The sequence below is a fragment of the Squalius cephalus genome (assembly GCF_949319135.1).
Source record: "Squalius cephalus genome assembly, chromosome: 5".
Classification (NCBI taxonomy): domain Eukaryota; kingdom Metazoa; phylum Chordata; class Actinopteri; order Cypriniformes; family Leuciscidae; genus Squalius; species Squalius cephalus.
This window is the reverse complement of record NC_137126.1, coordinates 28048044-28068741: the sequence shown is the minus strand read 5'-3', so window position 1 is coordinate 28068741 and position 20698 is coordinate 28048044. Positions and strand designations below refer to the sequence as shown.

The window sequence follows — 20698 nt, the reverse complement described above, 5'->3', positions numbered from 1 at the left end:
ACTTTTATGAATTTTGAAGCCTAAATGCAGTCGCCAGAAGTAAAAAGCTAAAGGTAAAGCTTACAACAACTTTTTCAGTTTTTACCCAAAGACATTTTCACAGAAATTTAAGTTAGAATAGTTTGTAAAAGCACAATTATAAGCATAATGAGGCTGTAAAAGCGGACTGAGTTTACCTGATGACGTTTAATATCCTCGATAGCCTCTGTAGTCCCATTTAGCCTCTTGTTAGCAACTGCCTTTCAAGACACGTAACAGCTTAAATCACGAGTTGGGTAATACCGGTATTGATGTATTTTATGTCATAAAATAAAACATGAAAGTGTCTTGAGCTTGTGTTCACCACAAACTTTATTTCTGCTATTTAACCAAAACCCTATTAAAAAAAAAAACGATTGACTTCGGGACGATGAAACCGGAAGTGCTAAAATCACCTGCACCACTCTATAGGAACAACTAGTGATGTAAACGTACAATGATTGGCCGAACGCACGCGAAACACCAGCACTCACCATTTAAAAAAAAAAAGCTGTGCACACACAAATTATAGCCTTTATATTTACTCGACAAACTAACTCTACAGTCATGGAAAACAGTGATAGGTGGACCTCTCAACCTAAGGATAAAATCCAACGTGACTTTGAGGGGACCAAGCCAAACATGATTATGCATTTCTGCTCAGCTAGGGACACTGGACATCAACCACACGGGCAAACGCAAATGTTTTAGCTTTTTTCAGATACTGTCTACTTTCTTTGTTTAACAGTTATAGTTCTAATAACGTATTAAACGGGACTGTTAAACATCATAAACTAATGGCGGTGCGAATGCAACCAGGAAAATCTAGGGGAACATTTAGTTCTCTGGGAACCACCCTGGTGGCTAGTTCATATAAGTTCCTAGAATTACCCGGTGCGAAAGGGGCTATTTTTTTCCTCTCTCTCCCCTCTTTAGCCATTGCTATCGCTCCCTGTGGCACTTTTCATCCAATCACTTATTTCACCCATACTTCATTTCTGCCTAGCTTTTTTTTTATCTATACTTGTCCCTTCCTGCCTTGTCAGCTGTTTTTTCTGCCCTTCCTTAAGTGCTTAATCAAGTGAGCCTCTCTCTCTCTCGCTCTCTCTCTCTCTCTCTCTCTCTCTCTCTCTCTCTCTCTCTCTCTCTCTCTCTCTCTCTCTCTCTATGCTTTGAAAATGACAAATGCGGATTAATTGTGGATTTCTTTAAGCTTTGCCAAAAATACTTTGCTAGATCATACAGCCACCAAACGCTCTTCAGATCAAAACCTTCATGACGTTCTGATCATCTAGTGGCTATTATTCCCTCTTCTCTCCCTTCATCCCTTTTTGTACATAAAGACGAGGCTTGTTTCAGATGTAAGTCTTGTTATATGATGTTTTGCATAATTTATGTATATCATAACTAAATGTCAGAAAGATTCAACAAAATTTTCATTTAAAGGAATCGTTTGATCTCTCATAGCTTGTCAGTCATAAGAGCAAGGGAAAAACTTAGAATATTTAAAGCTCTTTTTTTATTATATAATGAATCTTTTCTAAACCAGTTTGAAACTTTTCAAGAAAAACTTTTTACATAGGACCTTTTTTACAAAGTGCTTTATAAAAGACGTATATGTACATTATTGTGGACGGGGAGACTGTTCTGTGCCTCTTAAAAGAAAGAACACAATTTGTGTGTTATTTTGGCAAGTTGCAGAGTGGTTTTGATGCAATAAAAAATTCTTGTCTTTATTTGTCTTCATTCTGGTTTTGAGGACTGTTGTTTTCAGTGTCTTGCTCATTCATTTATAGTTCCTTCTTGGAGGGGACCAGAATATGATGCAGTTTACACATCTGTGACTGTATTAGCTCTGAACCAAAAATGATTGCATAAACACATCACCATCATAAATGCTATTCTTTTGGATTTTGAATATTGAAAGAAGTCAGATCATGGTTTTAACATAAATATTCAGCATATTAGAATGATTTCTGAAGAATCATGTTATATTTTTAAGTTAATATTTAAATTGTAATATTTCACATTATTACTGTTATGCTGTATTTTTGAAAACTTCAGTAGAGATGTTTCTCTTGTTTTTATTCCGCCTTTTGTTCTCACTGAGCAGCATGTTCTTTGAAATGTTCTCCGCTTGAGCCCACACAGTTATTGAAACTCACTGTTTGAGTGTGTAGCACAGATCCTTTCACAGTGACGAGTGATTTAACATTTAAAAGCATTTTTATGCCAATTATCTCTGCTGTGCCATTTATTATTTCTATTTTTCAGTCAAGGAAACCCTGCTCTTGTTTCTAGGAAATATGTTTGTATGAGATAAGATGCAAATGTGCACTTGGCAAAAGTCAAGAAAAAAAAGAAAAATAAATGAATATATGGAATTTTACATTTCCCAGGAAATATATATTACTTTTTTATTTTTGTTGGTAGTAGTAGTAGTAGTAGTAGTAGTAGTGTCACTGTTTTTATTTCCATCACAGTTGCCCGAATTGGTTGTACCTCTAACTTTCCTACATAGTCGAAAAGATTCCCCTATGATCAGTATCCAAGCCAGAGTCCTGCATGTGGGCATTGGTGAACCACTAATATTTGATGTAATGGGTGGAATAACATTTACGCTGTCATTTGCTGTGCGGGTCGAGAATCAATAGGCACGGGCGGACTTGCGGGTCCAATAGCCAAGACTATTTTGACTCAATTCGGTACCCACTGATAGACAGCTGCTTTCAAATGGTCGGTGCTTATTTGTGTTCACGCTCTATAGTCTGAAGACCGTCAAAGGTTTCTAATTACAACGCGATTTGCAGCGTTGAGCACAGCGTTTGTGCGCTGCAACTGAAGTGATTGACAGCTTCAGTCATTAAAGAAGCTCTCTTTGCTTGCCTTTTGTAATCTATTTGCAAATTGAATAAAAGTAAAAATTTTCATGCTGCTATAGGACCTACTCTGCTGAGATTCAGAAGAGACAACCGCATCTAAATACATTTAAATTGGCTGAAATATCCCTGATATTATTACAGTAAAGGTTCATATTTGGCTATATGTTCTTTTTATTTACCTCTACGCGTCTGTATAGCCTATAGTTTGATTTGAACAAATGTGCATAATTATGAACTAACCATATTTGTTTAAAATAGCCTTTATGGGCAGATTGTTCACATGATGTAGGCGAAAGTTTTGTATTGTTTACACAGTGGGTGCATGTTTTCATTTCATTTTTTCTTTTAATTATTGCCATGTTGGGCTGCGTGTCTATTTTCTTAAATGCATCAACTCAGAACGCATAATGTTGGTTTGATTGCTTGTGTTAAATTATGGGAAAATAAATACATTTAGTCTTTCTGATATAGTAGATTTAATGCGGTTTACGGTTTGGGTTGTGGTCTTTGGGTCAAGCAAGTCGGGTCGGGTACAGAATTAAATTAGCGCTGCTGTTGGATGACGGACCGGGTGTTCTGTTAAGTACTGAGGGTGCGGGTTTACCAAACAGGACCCATGCAGGACACTGATCCAAGCAAACATACAGCCTTTTTCATAGATCATGAACTGATTCTGGGAAAGTAGAGCAAAAGTTGGTTTCACTTTCCTACCAGCCGGCATAAATTGTTTGAATAATTCATCTTTTATTTCCGTGTGACATTACATAGCTGCATGCCACACGTGACATGACATGAGATGTAGCCTATTGTGTGAGGCACTAGCTGAAGTCATTGCAGTGTTTGACTTCAGGCTGTACAGGTGAGCTATGAGAGCTGTGGAACAGGAACTGCTTTAGACAACAGTGAGGGTGTGTTGCATTAGTGCCACGTTTACCACAGTGCAGTGCAGAAGCGACACGATGGCAGACACGGCGAGGTTTATCGTAGCATTGCTCTCTGTCTCTCTTAAATACACACACCCCTCTGTCCTCACCCATTTAATTAAGTGCTAAATGTGTGGCGAGGGTGAGCCGTGGCTATTCATAGAAATGTATTAATAGAGTGATTAAGGGGTAAGGAGGGCAGTGAGCGTGTAGGATGTAATGGGATGAAGAACATTTGCTCTCTCACGTGAGAAAATGATGAGTGAGGCACGAGGAAAAGCAGAAACGCAGGTAGTGTGAGGAGTGTGACTATAACAGTCTCATCTGATTGCTCAGGTCATCGGAGCACCAACTGTGCCCGGTAGAGGTTACTATTGGTGCATGCGTGTCTGAAACTCTCAGTACTTTTTCTTGCTCTCTAGAAGTACACATCTTTTTCTCACACGCTCATACACATGACTGATTAGGCGCACACAAATAGGCTTACAACATGCTCTACTAGTGGAGTGCTGTAAAGTCACACAATTGTCTGGTTTGTCTCTTGTTGTTGTCCCTGTTATAGGATGATATTTGCTTTACTAATGGAATTAGCTGGGATTTGTGCCGGTAATGGACTTTGCTAGTTTTTTTGCCAGCCAATTACTTTGTGTGTGTGTGTGTGTGAGAGAGAGAGAGCGAGAGAAAAAGAGCTGATATGCAGGGGTGGACTGGCCATCTGGCAGAATGGGCACTTTCCCGGTGGGCCGAGGTGCTTTTTGGGCCAATACATCGCATACTTTTTTTTTTTTTTTTTTTCTTTACTTTTTTTTGGTCTTAACGGCCCATAAAACTTGTACATCGGCGGCCCATTCGTTTTGTTTTGTTTTGCTTTGCTTAATTGGCGGCGCTGGGATCTTTGTGCCGGTGTAATGCATTGGTGTAAAGTCAGCGTTAGTTTTTTTTGTTGTTGTTGTTGTTGTTTTTTGACAGACCGGCCAATGAAACGCGTAGATCAGCAGCCCATTGGTTATTTTTTTGATTGACACTGGGCTGAACCAATCACATCTTTAAACACCTCCCCCTTTGGGCTCTGACGAGCGTGCAGTGTCACTGTGTATCTGTCAAAATAGTCAGAGAGATCGATTAGAAACGCAAGGAATGTGCAGAGAAATAGCATGGAAAAAAAAGAAAAAGGCCCTTCAAGCAGACGCTGTAAAATGTATCAAAATAACAGATATGTTTGCAGCAGCAGCAGGACCATAATCAGCTCCCATGGCTGATGATGATAGTGAGGAGGATAAGGAGAGAGATAAAAAAGTATAGAGTCTGTGGTAAGCAGAACTACTTTCAAAACACTTAGGATGTCATCATGAGTGTAGGAACCCATTACCCAGTTACGCATTATTACCACATCTGCGTAGTTGACGACGTCGATTACCGCATTTTACTAGAATTGTAATGAGACGCGTTTGTAAACCATGTTTTCCGCCAAAATAAAAGCTTGATGCAGTTTCCGTCAAAATAAAAGATCATGTGTTTATCCCTTTCAAGTATAGAAATTAGTACAAAACTAATTATGAAAGTTTCCTTTATCTCAGTGCATTTGTTTTACAATATATGGCTATTACTGTCATGGGATTAATATTATAACTATTATTATATAGTAGTGTAATGTAGACAGACACTATAACTAAAAGAGGTTTGAGTTTTTCTTTGTTCATTTTGCACACTGAATATGGGTTGGAGCTTTTAATTTTGAACTCTCAAAGTGCACTAGATTGAGGAATTTAACATTTAAAGGTCCGCTATTATGCAAAATTCACTTTTGCATGCTGTTTGGACATAAATGTGTGTTGGCAGTGTGTGTACACAACCAGCCAATAGTGATAAAAATCCACTCTCTCCTTTTTTATTAATCCCCATAAATCATCAGCAGTGTCTCCCAACGACCTGTTTTCAGAATGCGGTTTTAGTGACGTCACTAAAACAGGCCCCGCCCACGAGTGTTGACAGACACTGCCGTTCTAACATAGACCCGCCCTGATCGCGTTCACAGCTGCTGCACTGACGAGAACGTCTCCCAAGCCTTGAAGGTGTTGTGTGGCTGGATGTATTAATCCACATAGCTCTCTCTATTTACTCCCGAAATCTGAGGCAGCCAAGACGAGGTGGAATTATTTTGTTTTTAAAGAAAATGCTCCCTCAACTCTACCGAAATTCGTTTATGTACATGCGCACTTCTTATAACTTACTGTGTTTACTCAGTTCTTACGGTGATTTTCTGAAGTAAAACTGACGCTTCATCTTTTGTGTTATGTACAATAAACTTTATTAAACTCATCAGTATATGTTTGATCATCATTCGGACCTGGTCCGAAACAGCAGTTTGTAGGCTATTAATAATGGAATGGATACATACAAGCAAATGACAAATACGTTATAACCGTAATTAAACTACTAAACTATACCTGTTCCATCTCTATACAGCACTCTGACTCGAAATGAACACCGCGTTACTGAGAGTTTCTGATATTATCATCATTCCGTGAGATGAAATTGTCCTGAGAGACTGTGCGCGAGCTCATGAAGCTCCGCCCCCTGTGTCGTGCAGCAGAAGCTTATTTGCATTTAAAGGGCACACACTAAAACAGCGCGTTTTTCTGAGCCCCCAAAAATGACAATTTAAACATGCTGTAAAAAATGATCTGTTGGGTATTTTGAGCTGAAACTTCACATACACACTCTGGGGACATCAGAGACTTATTTTACTTCTTGTGAAAAGGGGCATAATACGGGACCTTTAAAATGCAGAAAATGTTCTTCCGGGAATGCCAAAATGCCAGGGCCGAGTTTTTGAAGCCACTGTTATTTTTTACAATTTTTTATTTTTTTTTATTAGTTTTATTAAATTAAAAATGTCTCCTTAAAGGAATAGTTTATACAAAAAAAATCCAGTCTGTTTCTCACACAAAGCTATCATACGGTTTCAGAAGACTTGCAATGGAGCACACAAATTGGAGCTGTCAACTTTTTATGAACTTGTCCTTTTGGAAGCTTGACTTTTGTTGTCGCCATTCATTGTAATTGCATGGAAAAGACCATCTCTGGTCTTCAAAATATCATCTTTTATGTTCCACAGAAGAAAATCATACAGGTTTAGAATGACATGAGGGTGAGTAAATGACAGATTTTTTTTAGGGTTTAGGCTGGGTTAAAAAAGATTTTCTTTTTGATTGGCTCTTGAAGTCCCAAGATCTTTGACTCTGTGTTTCAGCCATCATGGCCTCCATTAATGAATCTATGCTGCAGCCCTATGGCAAAATAAGTCATATTTTGCATACCTGCAAACTCCAGACCAGGGGTCTCCAACACGTCGCTTGCGAGCCTGATTGGAGGAAGCTTACCAAGACATTCTTTTCATTCAATCAGAGTGAGCTAATATAGACAGTATTAGCTAGAAACTCTTGTTTGCATCAGGATGAGTAAAGACTGCATTCAAGCCAAGAAAAGAAAAACATTTTCATGAGGAATGGGAGAGTGAGTTTTTCTTTACAAATGTTGGTGAAAGATGTGTGTGCCTAATTTGCGGCGCTAGCAACAGTAAAAGCTTGTTATAACTGGAGCCTCTTGACTTTTCCCCTTCCTAGTTGCTCTTTTAAAATTCACAGTTTCATATTTTATTTATCATTAAAATCATATTTGATTATCACGATCTGAAAAACACTGTCCAGCATAAAGCAAAGTTAGCAACAGTCTCACGCAGGCACAGCATGCAGCGTAGGTTTGGTTTTGTGTGAAAACATAGAGGAATGCACAGTGCGCTGAGAGAAATTATATAAAAGAATGGATGAATTAATGAATTATGCAAATGTATATCTAAGGGGGAACCGACTTTACAGAGGTCATCTACTATCAGAGAGTGGATTTACATTTTCATTTAGCCTGTCTGCCATTTTTCTTCAGACCAATGCGAAAATTGGACCACATTTTTGTTCCTTTTAACCTGTTGATGGAAAATAAGCTAATGTGCATTCTAAAAATCTCAACACTTCAGATAATAAGGTTGCCTATGTTGAATTATTTGTTTATGAATTATTAATGGAGCAGATAAAATGCCTATAATTTATAATTTTGACTCATCATTTTTCATAAAAATGAATTTAAGGCTAAAATTGTGAGGGTTATCATTTTATAAAACGTCACATTTTAAGGGCAACGACTTTGCAGGTATGAACTTGAGCTCCTTCAGGGACCATCATCTTGTTTTTGGCCCTTTCACCGAAGATGTTCACAGAGTTTGTGTGTCTGTGCATATTTGTCTTCTTGGATGTACCTGAGCTGCTTGCTTGACTGAAATTAAATTTGACAGTGGGTTGGTTCAAGTGCTCCTCTCCATGCTCATGAGGATCTGCGTTTGTAGTGGTCACTGCCAGCCACTTTCACTCTCATCTATAATGCACATTCTGTCCCTGGGTTCAGTAAAGCCCTCTCTGCCCCTCTCAGATACTGTCGTCCCACCTGTCTACTCCAAACACTCTTCTCAACAAGATTAGAAACAGAGAAAATTGCAGTGTCATGGTTTGAAATGCAAATCAAGTTTCTTTCATGTCAGCTTCATTTGAATAAGGGTGGCTTTTGATGGGGTCACAACCCAGATTCCAGGTTTTCTAGATACAGATTTAAATCAGAAGAGCAAAATGAAAGATGGCTTACCCTCCTTGCATCCGCTAATCGGCCGCTATTATCTGTAATACCTTAATGGAGAATCCATAGTAGCTCGAGATGGTGGGGGGTGAGTCAGAAGTAAGCTACAGAAAAGCATTCATTTTTATTTTGTGAGTGGTTAATTTGCTGTTGTGTCTGTTAGTGTTCCTACACTGATTAACTTCTAATGAAGGCTTGTGTTAACAGATTCACTGTCCATTTATCACTTCAGACAGTGACGCATCTGTTCTGAGCCGCAGGCTTACAGCTAGAAGCACCATGTGTCCTTTTAAAATGCTGTTTAAACACTGTTTAACACACTGTGGGGTCAGTTGAACACAGGACAAGATGGTTATTGTCCCTTTTAAACTAAGTCAAAGTAAAATACAGGAAAAACAGAAATATTGTAATGTAATATTGTAATATTTCTATTATTATTATTATTATTGATTTTAAAATAGCTGTTTTCAATTTGCAAAGCTGTAAACTAGTGTTTTTCCTTGAAAAAGCATCGCCACAGCCAATCATGTTGCATGCTTATCGGCTCACTGACGTTGAAGAGATTAACCCCTTAGGTATTGAAATCTGGTACCGTACGACGAGATTTTCTTTTATACTCAATGGTATCAAGGCAATTCAGTCGGTGCCTAAAAAGTATAGAACTCGATACTCCAACCTAATGATGGGGGAGTGAAAGAGAGTGAGCAAGAGGGAGATTTGAAGAAAGACTTAGAAAGAGATGGCTGAGAGACATTAAAAAAAAACCTATACAAAATATATAAATATCAGAGGAATATTACTGAAAATAGAAAGGTTGTGATTAGGCAAGAACTTTAGGACCCACGTTAATATTTGAAAATCTTTCCAGCGCTGCACGTTAGAGAGCGGGAAGGCCTAAAAACGGATGCTGAGGTTGCATTGTTCCTGCTTCATATGCGTGTAACATTGGTTTTGCTATCTTTCACAGAACTAAGATATGCTGCTGTTGTAATGTTAGGTATAGTAACAGGACCATTTTGAGTGTCAGTGTTTGCCTGGAGCTGGTGTGCTGCTGGCGACCAACAACAAACTCTTGCTTGTAAAGCCTACTCCTGTGTACTGTATGTTCATTTTTTGTTCCTCTTTGTGACCTTGTCGTTTGTTTGTCAACTTTGCTTTATTTTTCACGAATAATTATTTTGCTTTGCTTCAGCTTGTTTGGGTTGATTTCAAATATGAAGTGTTTCTAAAAACCCACATACTGCACCTTTAAAATATTAATTTCTTTTTACAAATCTTACTGTCCCCAAATTTTTCAATAGTATTATAATATTTCTTGCTTGTTGATAGTTTATAGTTTATAGGTTAATGGAACACACTTACCTTACAGCTTACACTGTGTAAATGTCATATTCAAATGGAAAATTAATTTAAATTGGACTCAAAAGAAAGCAAAACACAGGTGACGGGCCACCACATGGCACTCAGACAGAGGGAAAGGGAGAGATACATGGTGGACGGCTCAAAAGAACAGAGAGCACTTGGTCACGTTTTCAAATGTTGTAGCACTTCCAGAAAGTGATTCAATAAGTGAAAGTACATCTATTCTGATTTGTTGTCAGCACTTTTAACGAAGATGGACATAATCGCAGAAACGAATGTGGTAGCTCTTTCTTTTCCTCTCTGTCTCCTCTTTGACATGTGCTGTCACAGCAGTGGGTGAAGAGCCCCACGGTGGAGTTTGTGCCCTGCTTGCGCCGCCTAGCTAGCTATGTTTTGAAAAGACCTGTCTCTCATAATGGACATCAGTGAGAAATTCTTCACTATTATACAACAATGAGGAACAGGAGTCATGTTCTTTAATGTTCAAGACAATCGTACTTGGGTTTTAGATTTCTTGTGTCTGCAGTCGTGTTGTATTTGATGCCAGGTCATTAAACTCTTATCTCTCACTAGCTCTCTGCAGTCAGCAATGGCAAGCCATTTTAGCTTTTTTTTTCTGTCCTTAAATCTAACTAGCAAATGTTTTTGTTATAATACTTTTTTATTTATTTATTAGTGCCTAGTGTCATTTTCAATTGCACTATTTAGTATATATTCAATAATAGTTCTTATTCTATAAGTAAGGATTAATTGACGACGGGTCTTTACACCTCAGGCGTGAATTATTTTTCAACAATTCAATGGCCTCGAGTCAAATATTCCACTTAAACTACGGTTTCCGCACCTCAAAACATTGTTCAGATGATGCATTTCAAGACATTTCTCAGGTTTTTGTCCTTATAATGCCCTTGTGTGTAGGACTAATTTCTTAAGCATCTAATATCAAACCTCTGTTGCTAATTCCAAAACAACATCTCGTAACATCTAGGCCTAGTAACGGAGACTTGAGCCACTGATAGCAGTCAATGCCGTTATTATGAGAGCGAGAATTAAGCGTGTGTGAATTACCTGAGTCTCTCAACTGTGTTCGGCAGCAACGTAAGCAAAACTGTAGCTTTTAGTGTAAACTGTAAGTTTTCCGCTCCAGGAACAGCGCTGTTATTACCTCACTAGTGAGAAGTCATGTAGCTTTCAAGTTGTTAAACTATTTTACTGATAAAAATCATTAGAGCAGCGCTGACGACACGTTTCTGTGTGAGTGTGTGTGTCCGTACTGTGTGTGTGCGCGTTTGAGTGGGAGAGAGAGCAGGAGAAAGAGAGTAGCCTATGTGCTTTCCGTTTCCGTACATAATAAATGTAATTTTTTTGGAAAAACAGGGACATACATATTACAGGGCTTATTGGGTTAGCCTACTATAGTTATTTATTTATTTTTAAAGTACTATTAACATACAATCGACAGCAGTTAATTGAATGAATGTTAATATGGCTTGCCATAGTCCGCCTGCATTCAAACAAGGTGGCACTAGCTGAACATCCAGTGCACCGACCGCGCATGCCTGTTCCCTGCGCTGACCGGACGAGACGGTGCCTATTTTTTTCCTCCCTCCATCATCATCATCCCCCCTCTGTCTTTCTCAGGAGATGATGCTCGGCTCAGGCACACCTGCTTTTCACCTCTTGGCTCTGGCTTAAGTGTCATTCCTCTCGGTTTTCCGCCAACCTTCGCTGCGGTATTCAGACAGAGCTGCCAGTGTCGGCGGCTGATCCTCCTCTTTATATTTTGCTCTTCCTCCTCCCTGCTCTCGGTGAGGGCTGCCGGGGATGGAAGCCCGCGCTGGTCGCCTCTTCATGGACTCGCTCTTGACGGCTATTCTCATTCGCGCTGTATCTCAGAGGTGCTGACTGGAAAAACATGCCGTTGAAATGGAAAAGCGGTTCGCCCGTCAGCTGGAAATTTCCCGTGCCCGTCCTTAAAACGTCCAGGTCCTCTCCACTCTCGCCTGCATATATGTAAGTAGCAGAAATATTATCGCGTCGAAGTGCGTGAGTGTGTGTGTGTGTGTGTTTTAAATGATTGTTTATTTTCCGTCTTTAGACATTCATTAAGGATGCTGCTGCCGTGCTTGTTTCGAGGTCGGCGTCGCCTCCCCTCGTTTCTCTGTAACCTAATTGTGAACGTTTAGAGATACCCATTTTATAACGATTAGCGTGTTTCCTCTAGCCGCTTAGTTCTCTACATCCACAGAGGATTTTCATGTGCTTTCTCTCTTTCTCTATTCTCTCCGTATCCTCCCCGCGGCTGTTTTTGAGCTCTAGTACGCACCGGGCCGAGATAACAGCCGGTGAAGAATCTTTTGTCCTGGCGTGTCGTGCGCCCTGGGTTTGATCGCTTGTTTTGTGGTGTTGGTGGGTGGGGGCCCGGGGCCCGGTGGGCTGCTGATGCTGGATGATAGACGGAACATTACCGCTAGCGCTTCCGCTCCTCTTAATCCTTGCTCAGGCATGTTTAATACACCAATGCACGACTAACTTCAAATGTGTACTAGAAAAGCCGCAGTTTGTCTTTAACATGAGAAACAGATCCTCTTTTGTGGACCAGTGCGCACTAGAGTGTTATTCATCAGTACCCAGTTAAAACAAACCCCTTAAAACCCCATCTGTTACAATTGCAAAGACTTTTATAATTGTAAAGGTTTTCTTAACTGGTAGGTATTGTTGCCAACACGGCTTCCAACCAATGCAGCATCAAGCCAATAATTTTAATATTATTTTTGTCAGCAGACATTTTATTGGATTAATTGGATATTTCTGTATACCATGTTCAAGATGTGTGAAATATTCTTATACATTCTATCATGAATTAATGAAATGAAAAAAATGAATATTATTCAGTTCATGTTGATTTGTATAGCGCTTTTCAAAATACACGTTGTTTCAAAGCAGCTTTGCAGAAAATGCATGTTTCAAATGTTACAATCAAGAAGCCAGAGGTGACTGAGTCAAAGGAAAAATCTGGGATGAGGGTCCGACTCATCAGGGCGAGCCCTGTAATGTCCAAATAATATGCAACTCGATGATAATCCAAGTAATGTGGATGGTTGAAGTCATGTATTCAGTTAAACAGGCAAATTAGTGCTGTCCTTCTATGCGTTATTACAGCTTGTGATCATAATGATTGCAATGAAAGTATATTTGAAAGTTTTGAATGTCCATCCAATCTTAAAATCATTATAAATACATTTAATCTGACTCCTATACCATTATCTAATAAGACCATATACTACTTATCTCTTTTTATTCATTTTAGATATTAATTTTCCTCTGGCACAAAGTTGAAACCATGACCATTGACCAGAGAGAGTTTAAGGGCGCTGGTCTCTCTTACTAATTATATCAGTCTTCGTCTGAAAGTGGTTTTGATAGTTCAGTTCTGAGTTACAGGCTAGATCCAAGGTTCGTTGTCTTTTTTTGTTTTGTTAATAGTTTCTGCTGCCTTTCTTTGTGCCTCTCTAGCCACAGATCTGTTGTGCATATACAGTCTTCATAAAACATAGTTTATTGATTCTCCAGGGGAAATTTATATGTCTTCTGTATATTCTCAAATTTAAGGTTTGGGGTTGTGTATTACAGTGTTGGGTTCCCTACCCTGCTGTCGCCCCTCCCAAAACCTTGCAAAAACAAAGTCTATTTTTACTGCTTTGGCTGTGTGTTGTGTGTGATTACAGGGTGAGCTGTGGTCTCTGTATTTCTCAATAAGAGGAGAAATGCCTCTTGGACACATGAATCATTCTCTCTTTTTTGTGTGTTTTGAGACAAAATATTGAATGACAGGATGTTATTGTCAGCTGCTAAAAAATTAGAGAGAACCTGTGAGAGTTTGCATGTTCACACCAAGGATAATAACTATAACGAGCTGATGAATGATAAAACCATTTACAGCCAATCAGAATCCACTCAGTTATTGAGCTTCAGAATTTAAAGTGGCAGAAAACAACTGCAGCACTTTCTTATAATACATATCAGTATCATATTAAAATAGATAACACATTACGCTAATTAGGCTGTACGATTAATTGAAATAAAACTAAAATCATGATATGATTGTGATTTATCAAGTTGAAAGGCTGCGATTTAAAAATGGTTAAGGCTTGAAAATGATGAAATTAAGACATCCATAATTATTAGTATATTTTGCCATTGTAATGTAAAATTAAAATTTTATATTATTTTTCTTAAACACTTAATTTATTTTACAGTGATATATTACAATAGCAAGATTTTTTTTATTTTGGTTTAATAGTAATTTTGATATTTTATAAATATATTTATATATTATATATATATTATTTTATTGTACAACTTTTTTTTTTTTTTTTTTTTTTTTTTTTTAATCACAACTTTGTGCAAAATTGTGCTGCCCTAACGCGTGAATGGGACTTTCATTCAAGATGTGATTCTTCTGGTGCAAAAGTCATGTGTGCATGTCGTTTCAGTGTACTATATTTAAATGAATGTGTATGCGGTGTAAGGAAGGTGCGGATTCATTTAGTTGCATGTACTTCTAAAGTGTTATCTCACCTCTAAATATACCCGCTGCCTGTTGTGAGGATTTCACGCTCGGTAGGGCAAAGGAGGGGTGTCCATACTCGCATAAATGCTTGCAAAATACTCTTTATTTGATTTATTTTATGAGCGGTCAGAGTGAGAGCAAACATGCACCCACCACAAAACAAAGCACACAGTCCCAAGGACACATTCAAGAAAAAATTATCTTTATTTGTGACTTTAAGGATTCCTGGGCTTCAGCTTAAAAAGAGTGATGAAGAGTGACAGCCGGAGAGCTTCTGTCGCAGGGGGGAAGAGAATGACGCACACATGGGTGTGTGTTTGTGTTCCCACAAGACGGTACACACGCAGTCGTGGCAGATCTAAAGTCCTGCTCATCTACTGCTAAAAGGACCTTGGCCTTGACCTTGTTTCACATTTATAATGATAATTACAGTTGTCCAGGAATTTTAGGCTGTGTTTGCTTTGCTGCCAGCACTTTTGATGTACTTTAGTCTCCTGTGAAGACAATGTCAATCCCACAGAAATGTTGGCAAGAACTGACAGCGGTTCGTCCTTTTCACATTCACCTTTCACGTTGGATTTTTCGGTTTCAGCTTTTCTTCTCTACCTTGTGATCTCAGATGAAAGGATGAGATGTGTCAGACTTCTTGCTGCTGCAGATATAAAGAGGCCTGCTTTATTAATGTTTATGTTTTCTGAATTTTGTACACTAACCTTCAGTCAAAGTTCTGTATGGAAAAGACCACAAGCTATTTTATCTAGCATGCTTTGCATCTGGGTTTAGTCCATCATTGCTTTGGTGTCTTTTTTTTTTTCTTTTTTCTTTTTTTTTTTTTTTCTTCATCTTTCCAAGTTTAAAGCTATTTTGAGATATAATTTCTTTAAAAAATGACCAGCTTCTCCACACTGAACTGAGAGTAGGACAATGCCCTGTAATTATAATAATATCACAAACACAAATAATATCATAAACATTTAAACACTTGGGTATAGTTTTATATCTTTTTCCAAAATGTATTTTCCCAAATTTGTTTTACCTTAATGCAAATGTCCGTACCTTTTAAGTAAAAGTTTGATTTCTGAGAAGTGTTGTGGTCTGTTTTGAGTAATAATAAAGTGGTACTAGTTACAGTTCTGGAGTATATTTATTACAAACAGCCTGTAGCTAGCTATTTTGATCATGTGACCTCATCAGCTCCCCCATGTGCCACACAGAATGACATGTGAGCAGGGTCCAAAATTAACTTTTTGCCACACCTGCCAATGGCGAGTGAATTGAGAAAATACTGTTCAAATATTTTTCCTGGATTTTTCTTTTTTTAATCAATATATTTGTTCAGCAAGGAATCATTAAATTAATCAAAAGTGACCATAAAGACATTCATAATGTTACCAAAGATTTCTGTTTCTTATATTTGCTGTATCCTAAAATAATTTCCACAATGTGGAACAAAAACAAACTGTTTTCTTCATTGAAATTAATGAAATGTTTCTTGATTTACTAAATCAGCATATATGATTTCTGAAGGATCATGTGACACTGAAGACTGGAGTAATGATGCTGAAAATTCAGCTTTTAAACTTGTTTTAAATTGTAATATTTCACAATATGACTTTTTACTGTATTTTTTTTCATTTATTTTTATTTGGGATCATAGAGCATTTACTGATCAAATAAATGTTGCTGTGGTGGACATAGGCTGCTTCAAAAACATTTAAAACTTTCGAATGGTAGCATAGCTCGTTGCATGTTTGTGACAAACAGTGCAGGTCACTGTGTCAAACTGCACCAGTCACAATCTGCAGTTTGTCGTCACGTAAGGGAAAAAAAATATTTGTGCATTGTCATAGTAGTAAAAAAATATACAGTATGTATATATATTTCATAGCTGGTAAGAAATATTTATGGTGCACAATATTCCTGCAGATGAGCTAAAGTTCATTTTGGGCCCTGCAGTTCTTAATAAAGCTACCAGCCAACTGGTAAGTAGCTCCCAATCACAAAGCCAATTTTTTTCTTTCATTTTCATTTGGTAAGTGTTAATTTTAGGTGCTGCATGTGAGCGTGTGATTTTATTATGGGATTATATTAAATAAGTTAGTGCTGCAGTAGCTTGTTGTTTGCTGTAAGTCACTTGTGTTCTCGCTAGTCAGAATTGTAAAGTTTATTTCCTTGTGAAATCTGATGTTAGTTATACTCCCACACCTTTATTCAAAACCATATTCATCATCTAATGAGTCAACACTTACTCCAACATTAACCTGGCTGAAGTGAGGAAAGGCAGCTGATTTTTCTCGCTTTCTCTTTTTGAATCTTTTTGTATTTGTCCAACTTTATTTATTCACATCTGTTTAATCTTCTGAGAGGAAATGCAGGAATCCAATTTTCACCTCAAGATTGGGGGAAAGGAGTGACGAAGAAGGTTGGAGAGAGGTGGAGAGATGGGATAGAAAAAGAAAGATGAGGAGAAAACGAAAAGGGAATGAGATCGGAGACGGAAAGAGGAATAGGTGTTTTGAAGGTTGAGGATGTTTGGACAGAAGAAAATGGGATGGTGAAGTGGCGAAATGGAAGAAATGTAGTGCAAGAGGAGGGTAAAATATGAAGAGATGATGAAGAAGAAAAAATGAAAGTGGAAAGGGCTGTTTTGTTAAAGCTTTTAGTTTACTGTGTGATCAACTCGTTTACAGGAGCTTTAAAGTTCAATTAGCATTACATCTTTTGATATTTGTTTTTAAGTGTTTGTGTAAATGCAGTAATTCTGAAATATTTTCTCATACCTTCTCAGTCTATTTCATAAAGCTGTAACATTTTATAAATTCATTGATTTATAACCTTGAGTCACTCACTTCACATAAACACACACACAAACTAAATAGAATAGATGATCATTTCTGATTCTGACTGTAAAACAGATGCAGGACGTCTGCAACAGATGGCTTGTGTTCATCTCCCTGCATGTGTAATAAAAATAAAAGTTTTGAACCCCAGTTTAAGGTCGGAACAATTCATAATTGCAGCAGCTGGACGTCCCTGAGTGGGCATGTGATAGCATATAAAAACAGCACCACATGTGCTCCATTGAGTCGGACATGATCCTCATTTTTACTAAAGCCATGCTGCAAATCTGACTCGTTTTGCAATTAAGCATATTGTTTCATTAAAAAAGTGATTGAAGTGTTAAATTAAGCATATTGTTTCATTAAAAAAGTGATTGAAGTGTTACAGACACAGATTTAGGTCATGTTTAAATGTGAATCTCTTTGATGAAGAAATGGTGTGCAGCCCTGGGTCAAGTACAGAGCGAATACTCTGAATTTGCAATCAAAGATGTGCCACCACAGTTGGGTAACAGACCCTTTGATTTCATGCGAATTGATGGATGTTGCTTGTTTCTCTCAATAACTAATGGAAACGGAACACTTTATTTGACTAAATGAAGGTCTGTACAACATTATGGGAGTAGAAACTCTTCAGCAGTACACAAGCACAAACAAACGCACCGGACACGCTTCAGCACACACTTGTCCTTAAGGGGCCTTTATGCACAATGTAAAATGGCAGCTGTGAGATGCTTTTTTTATAGTTTGGGGAAATTAAGTGAAAAAAGTCAAGCTGTAGGGATCTCAGTTTTTCCCACTTGGATATGTTAGGTGTTTTTTTTTGTTCATTGCATGACATTTATGAAGTATGGTACTATTTAGTGACTGTGACTTTAGTTGTGTTTACACTGATCTGAAATCAGCCTCATCATGTAAACTTAGCTCACTCTCATTTGGTCATCATAGTCATTTTACCATCATTCATAAGTGTCGGGTTTTTTTGTTGTTTTTTTCATAAAGGGGTAATATTTGCCCCCTTGAGCTGTTATTTATTTATTTACCTTTAGTTAAGGCGTGTATTCTAACTATATAATAAGATGTATCTTATATGGGAAACAATATCAGTGTACTTCAGTTTATTTACATATTTCTCCTGGGCTGCCCCTGACTAAAGATTTTCCAAGTCGACAGTTAGTCTTCATTTGATCCATTAGTCGATTAATCGAGTAGAAATAATAAACCTCATGAGCGTATACATTTTAAATTAAGCACGCACAAAGCTTATACAGTATAAATGAATAAATAATTATACAGCAAACTGAAACACTGCAATAATATGGACAATTCTCGCCATCACTATATATATTTTTTTTTCCCTCTGATCTCTGTCGTCTTATATTATGAGAAGGGAACAACATTTTGTCCACGTTGGGGAGAAGTGAGCTCCGTGTCTTGCTAACAATGAAGCCGCAGCACTGGCCTTTGAGAAGGGGTGTGGAAGTTAGCTTACTAATTTAGCTTCCACACTCCACACAAACACGTGCATTTGCGCCCTAATATCGCACGTTTAAGACCATGTAAAAAGGCTAACATTAGGCTACTACTTAAATGTTTTAAATAGGTCATGTTTGAGGTCGCGTGTCACCTTTTTGTGGTCATTCTTTACCCTCTCGAAATATTCCCACACTGGTTTTTCTGCCGCACATATTACCGCATGGACCAGCCGAACCTGTGAACGCAATGGCCAACCAGAGGTTCAACAGCGCTCACAATGCTAGAGGGAAATGCTGGTTCTTCACATTTTTTAAATTGGTATACTGAAGTCGGTACTTTTGACAACACTAGCCTATAATAGAATAGGAAAATAAATCTGATATATTTGTTAAAAAAAACATTGGGCTTTATAATGGGGTTCAGTTATTTGTGTACTTTCAATGGGAGTTTTGTCTTAGGCCTTTGCTCAGTTCTGACCCTGACATTCACTGTTTTGATACTGCCTCAAATTGAGAGCAATTTATGAATGTGACTACAATAATGTAGCAAGCTAATTATTATTGGAAGTATTGTAATTGTTCCCCTATAAAAACACCAAATTAATTAGTCCTTTGAAATGTATGGACTAACAGAAATGTCTGTCATGTCATCTGAGGTGCTTGTAAGATCTTGTTGCTTCATGTTAATCTGTCAGTATCTGCGCTCTTCATCAGAGTCAGCCGTCTCTGTATCATCACCCTTTCAATCAACTCTCCGATCTCATTATATGGGGGATAAATCTGTTTCTGTGCATCACCAAGCAGATCCGAGTCGGCTTGTGAGTCACACACACCATGGCATGAAATCGTGCAGATTTTTCTGGAAATGCATTTAACACAAAAACAAAAACTAACCCCACATTTCTGCCCACAAATTACACACACTTTGACACCAGAAGTGTGGAACCACACACACGCTCAACCTACACCCACATTAGATGATAAAATGAGTGGCGCATTAGTCACATTTCTGCAAGGATGCATTAAATTGATCAAAAGTGACAGTAAATATTTTTTATATTATCACAAAATAAATTCTATTTAAATAAATGCTGTTCTTTTGGACGTTCTATTTGTCAAAGAATCTTGGAAAAATGTATTATGGTTTCCACAAAAAATATTAGGCAGCACAGCTGTTTTCAACATTGATAATAATAAGAAATGTTTCTTGAGCATCAAATCAGCATATTAGAGTGATTTCTAAAGGATCATGTGACTCTGGAGACTGGAGTGATGATGCTGTAAAATTACATTTTAAAATATATTCAAATAGAAAACAATTACTTTAAATTGTAATATTTCAAATTGGATTTTACTTAACATAGAAATATTGTGGATTATTATTATGGTTTTACTGTATTTTTTATTTAAATGAATGCAACCTTGGTGAGTATAAAAAAAAAAGTCTTTCAAAAACATTAAAAAGCTTAATGACCCAAACTTTTGAATGGTAGTCAAAGTGCCTTGACAAAAATCTGAGCTTCACATTTTGGCCTTGAAACCCTCTGAGGCATTTGCCTGCTAGGCCTCCATTGTAAGTGCAGTGCATTACTGCATTTCCTGTTGTTATAAACTGAGAAGAGAGTTGACATGATTTCCTGAGGTAATTGGCAACATGACATGGATACAGTCGAAAGAGCTTAAGCTATTCCTGAAAAATCCCTGTAACCCTTTCGTTTAATCGATAAATCGACACCTTGATCTCACATTGCACTAGTTTGAACATCAAAACTCAATGTCTTGAGTCTGCAGTTCCTCTAACAGCAGGTATATGTTGCCTCCCTCAAGCCTTTTGTCCTAGATTTAAAGTCGTCCTTCACTATAATGTCTTTTAGGAAGAACAGCCTAGAGAGGGCACAACAGAATGCCAGTTATATTTAGTAGCAACACATTTTATAATATC

At 37.8% G+C, this 20698-nt stretch overlaps 1 protein-coding gene across 7 annotated transcripts in view; it reads left to right on the top strand.

The window, feature by feature from the left end:
* Positions 1-20698, top strand: part of klhl13 (kelch-like family member 13) — a 55339-nt gene that overhangs the window by 10849 nt on the left and 23792 nt on the right. The window contains exon 1 of one of the 7 annotated variants that reach the window (XM_079872991.1): positions 11393-11881. The exons of 5 other annotated variants lie outside the window; for them this stretch is intronic. In XM_079872991.1, coding sequence (XP_079729117.1) covers positions 11784-11881 — 98 coding nt within the window. In that variant the 5' untranslated portion in view covers positions 11393-11783. Of the gene's footprint in view, positions 1-11392; positions 11882-20698 lie in introns of those variants that run through there. One more of the 7 variants, XM_079872994.1, reaches the window with a different exon arrangement.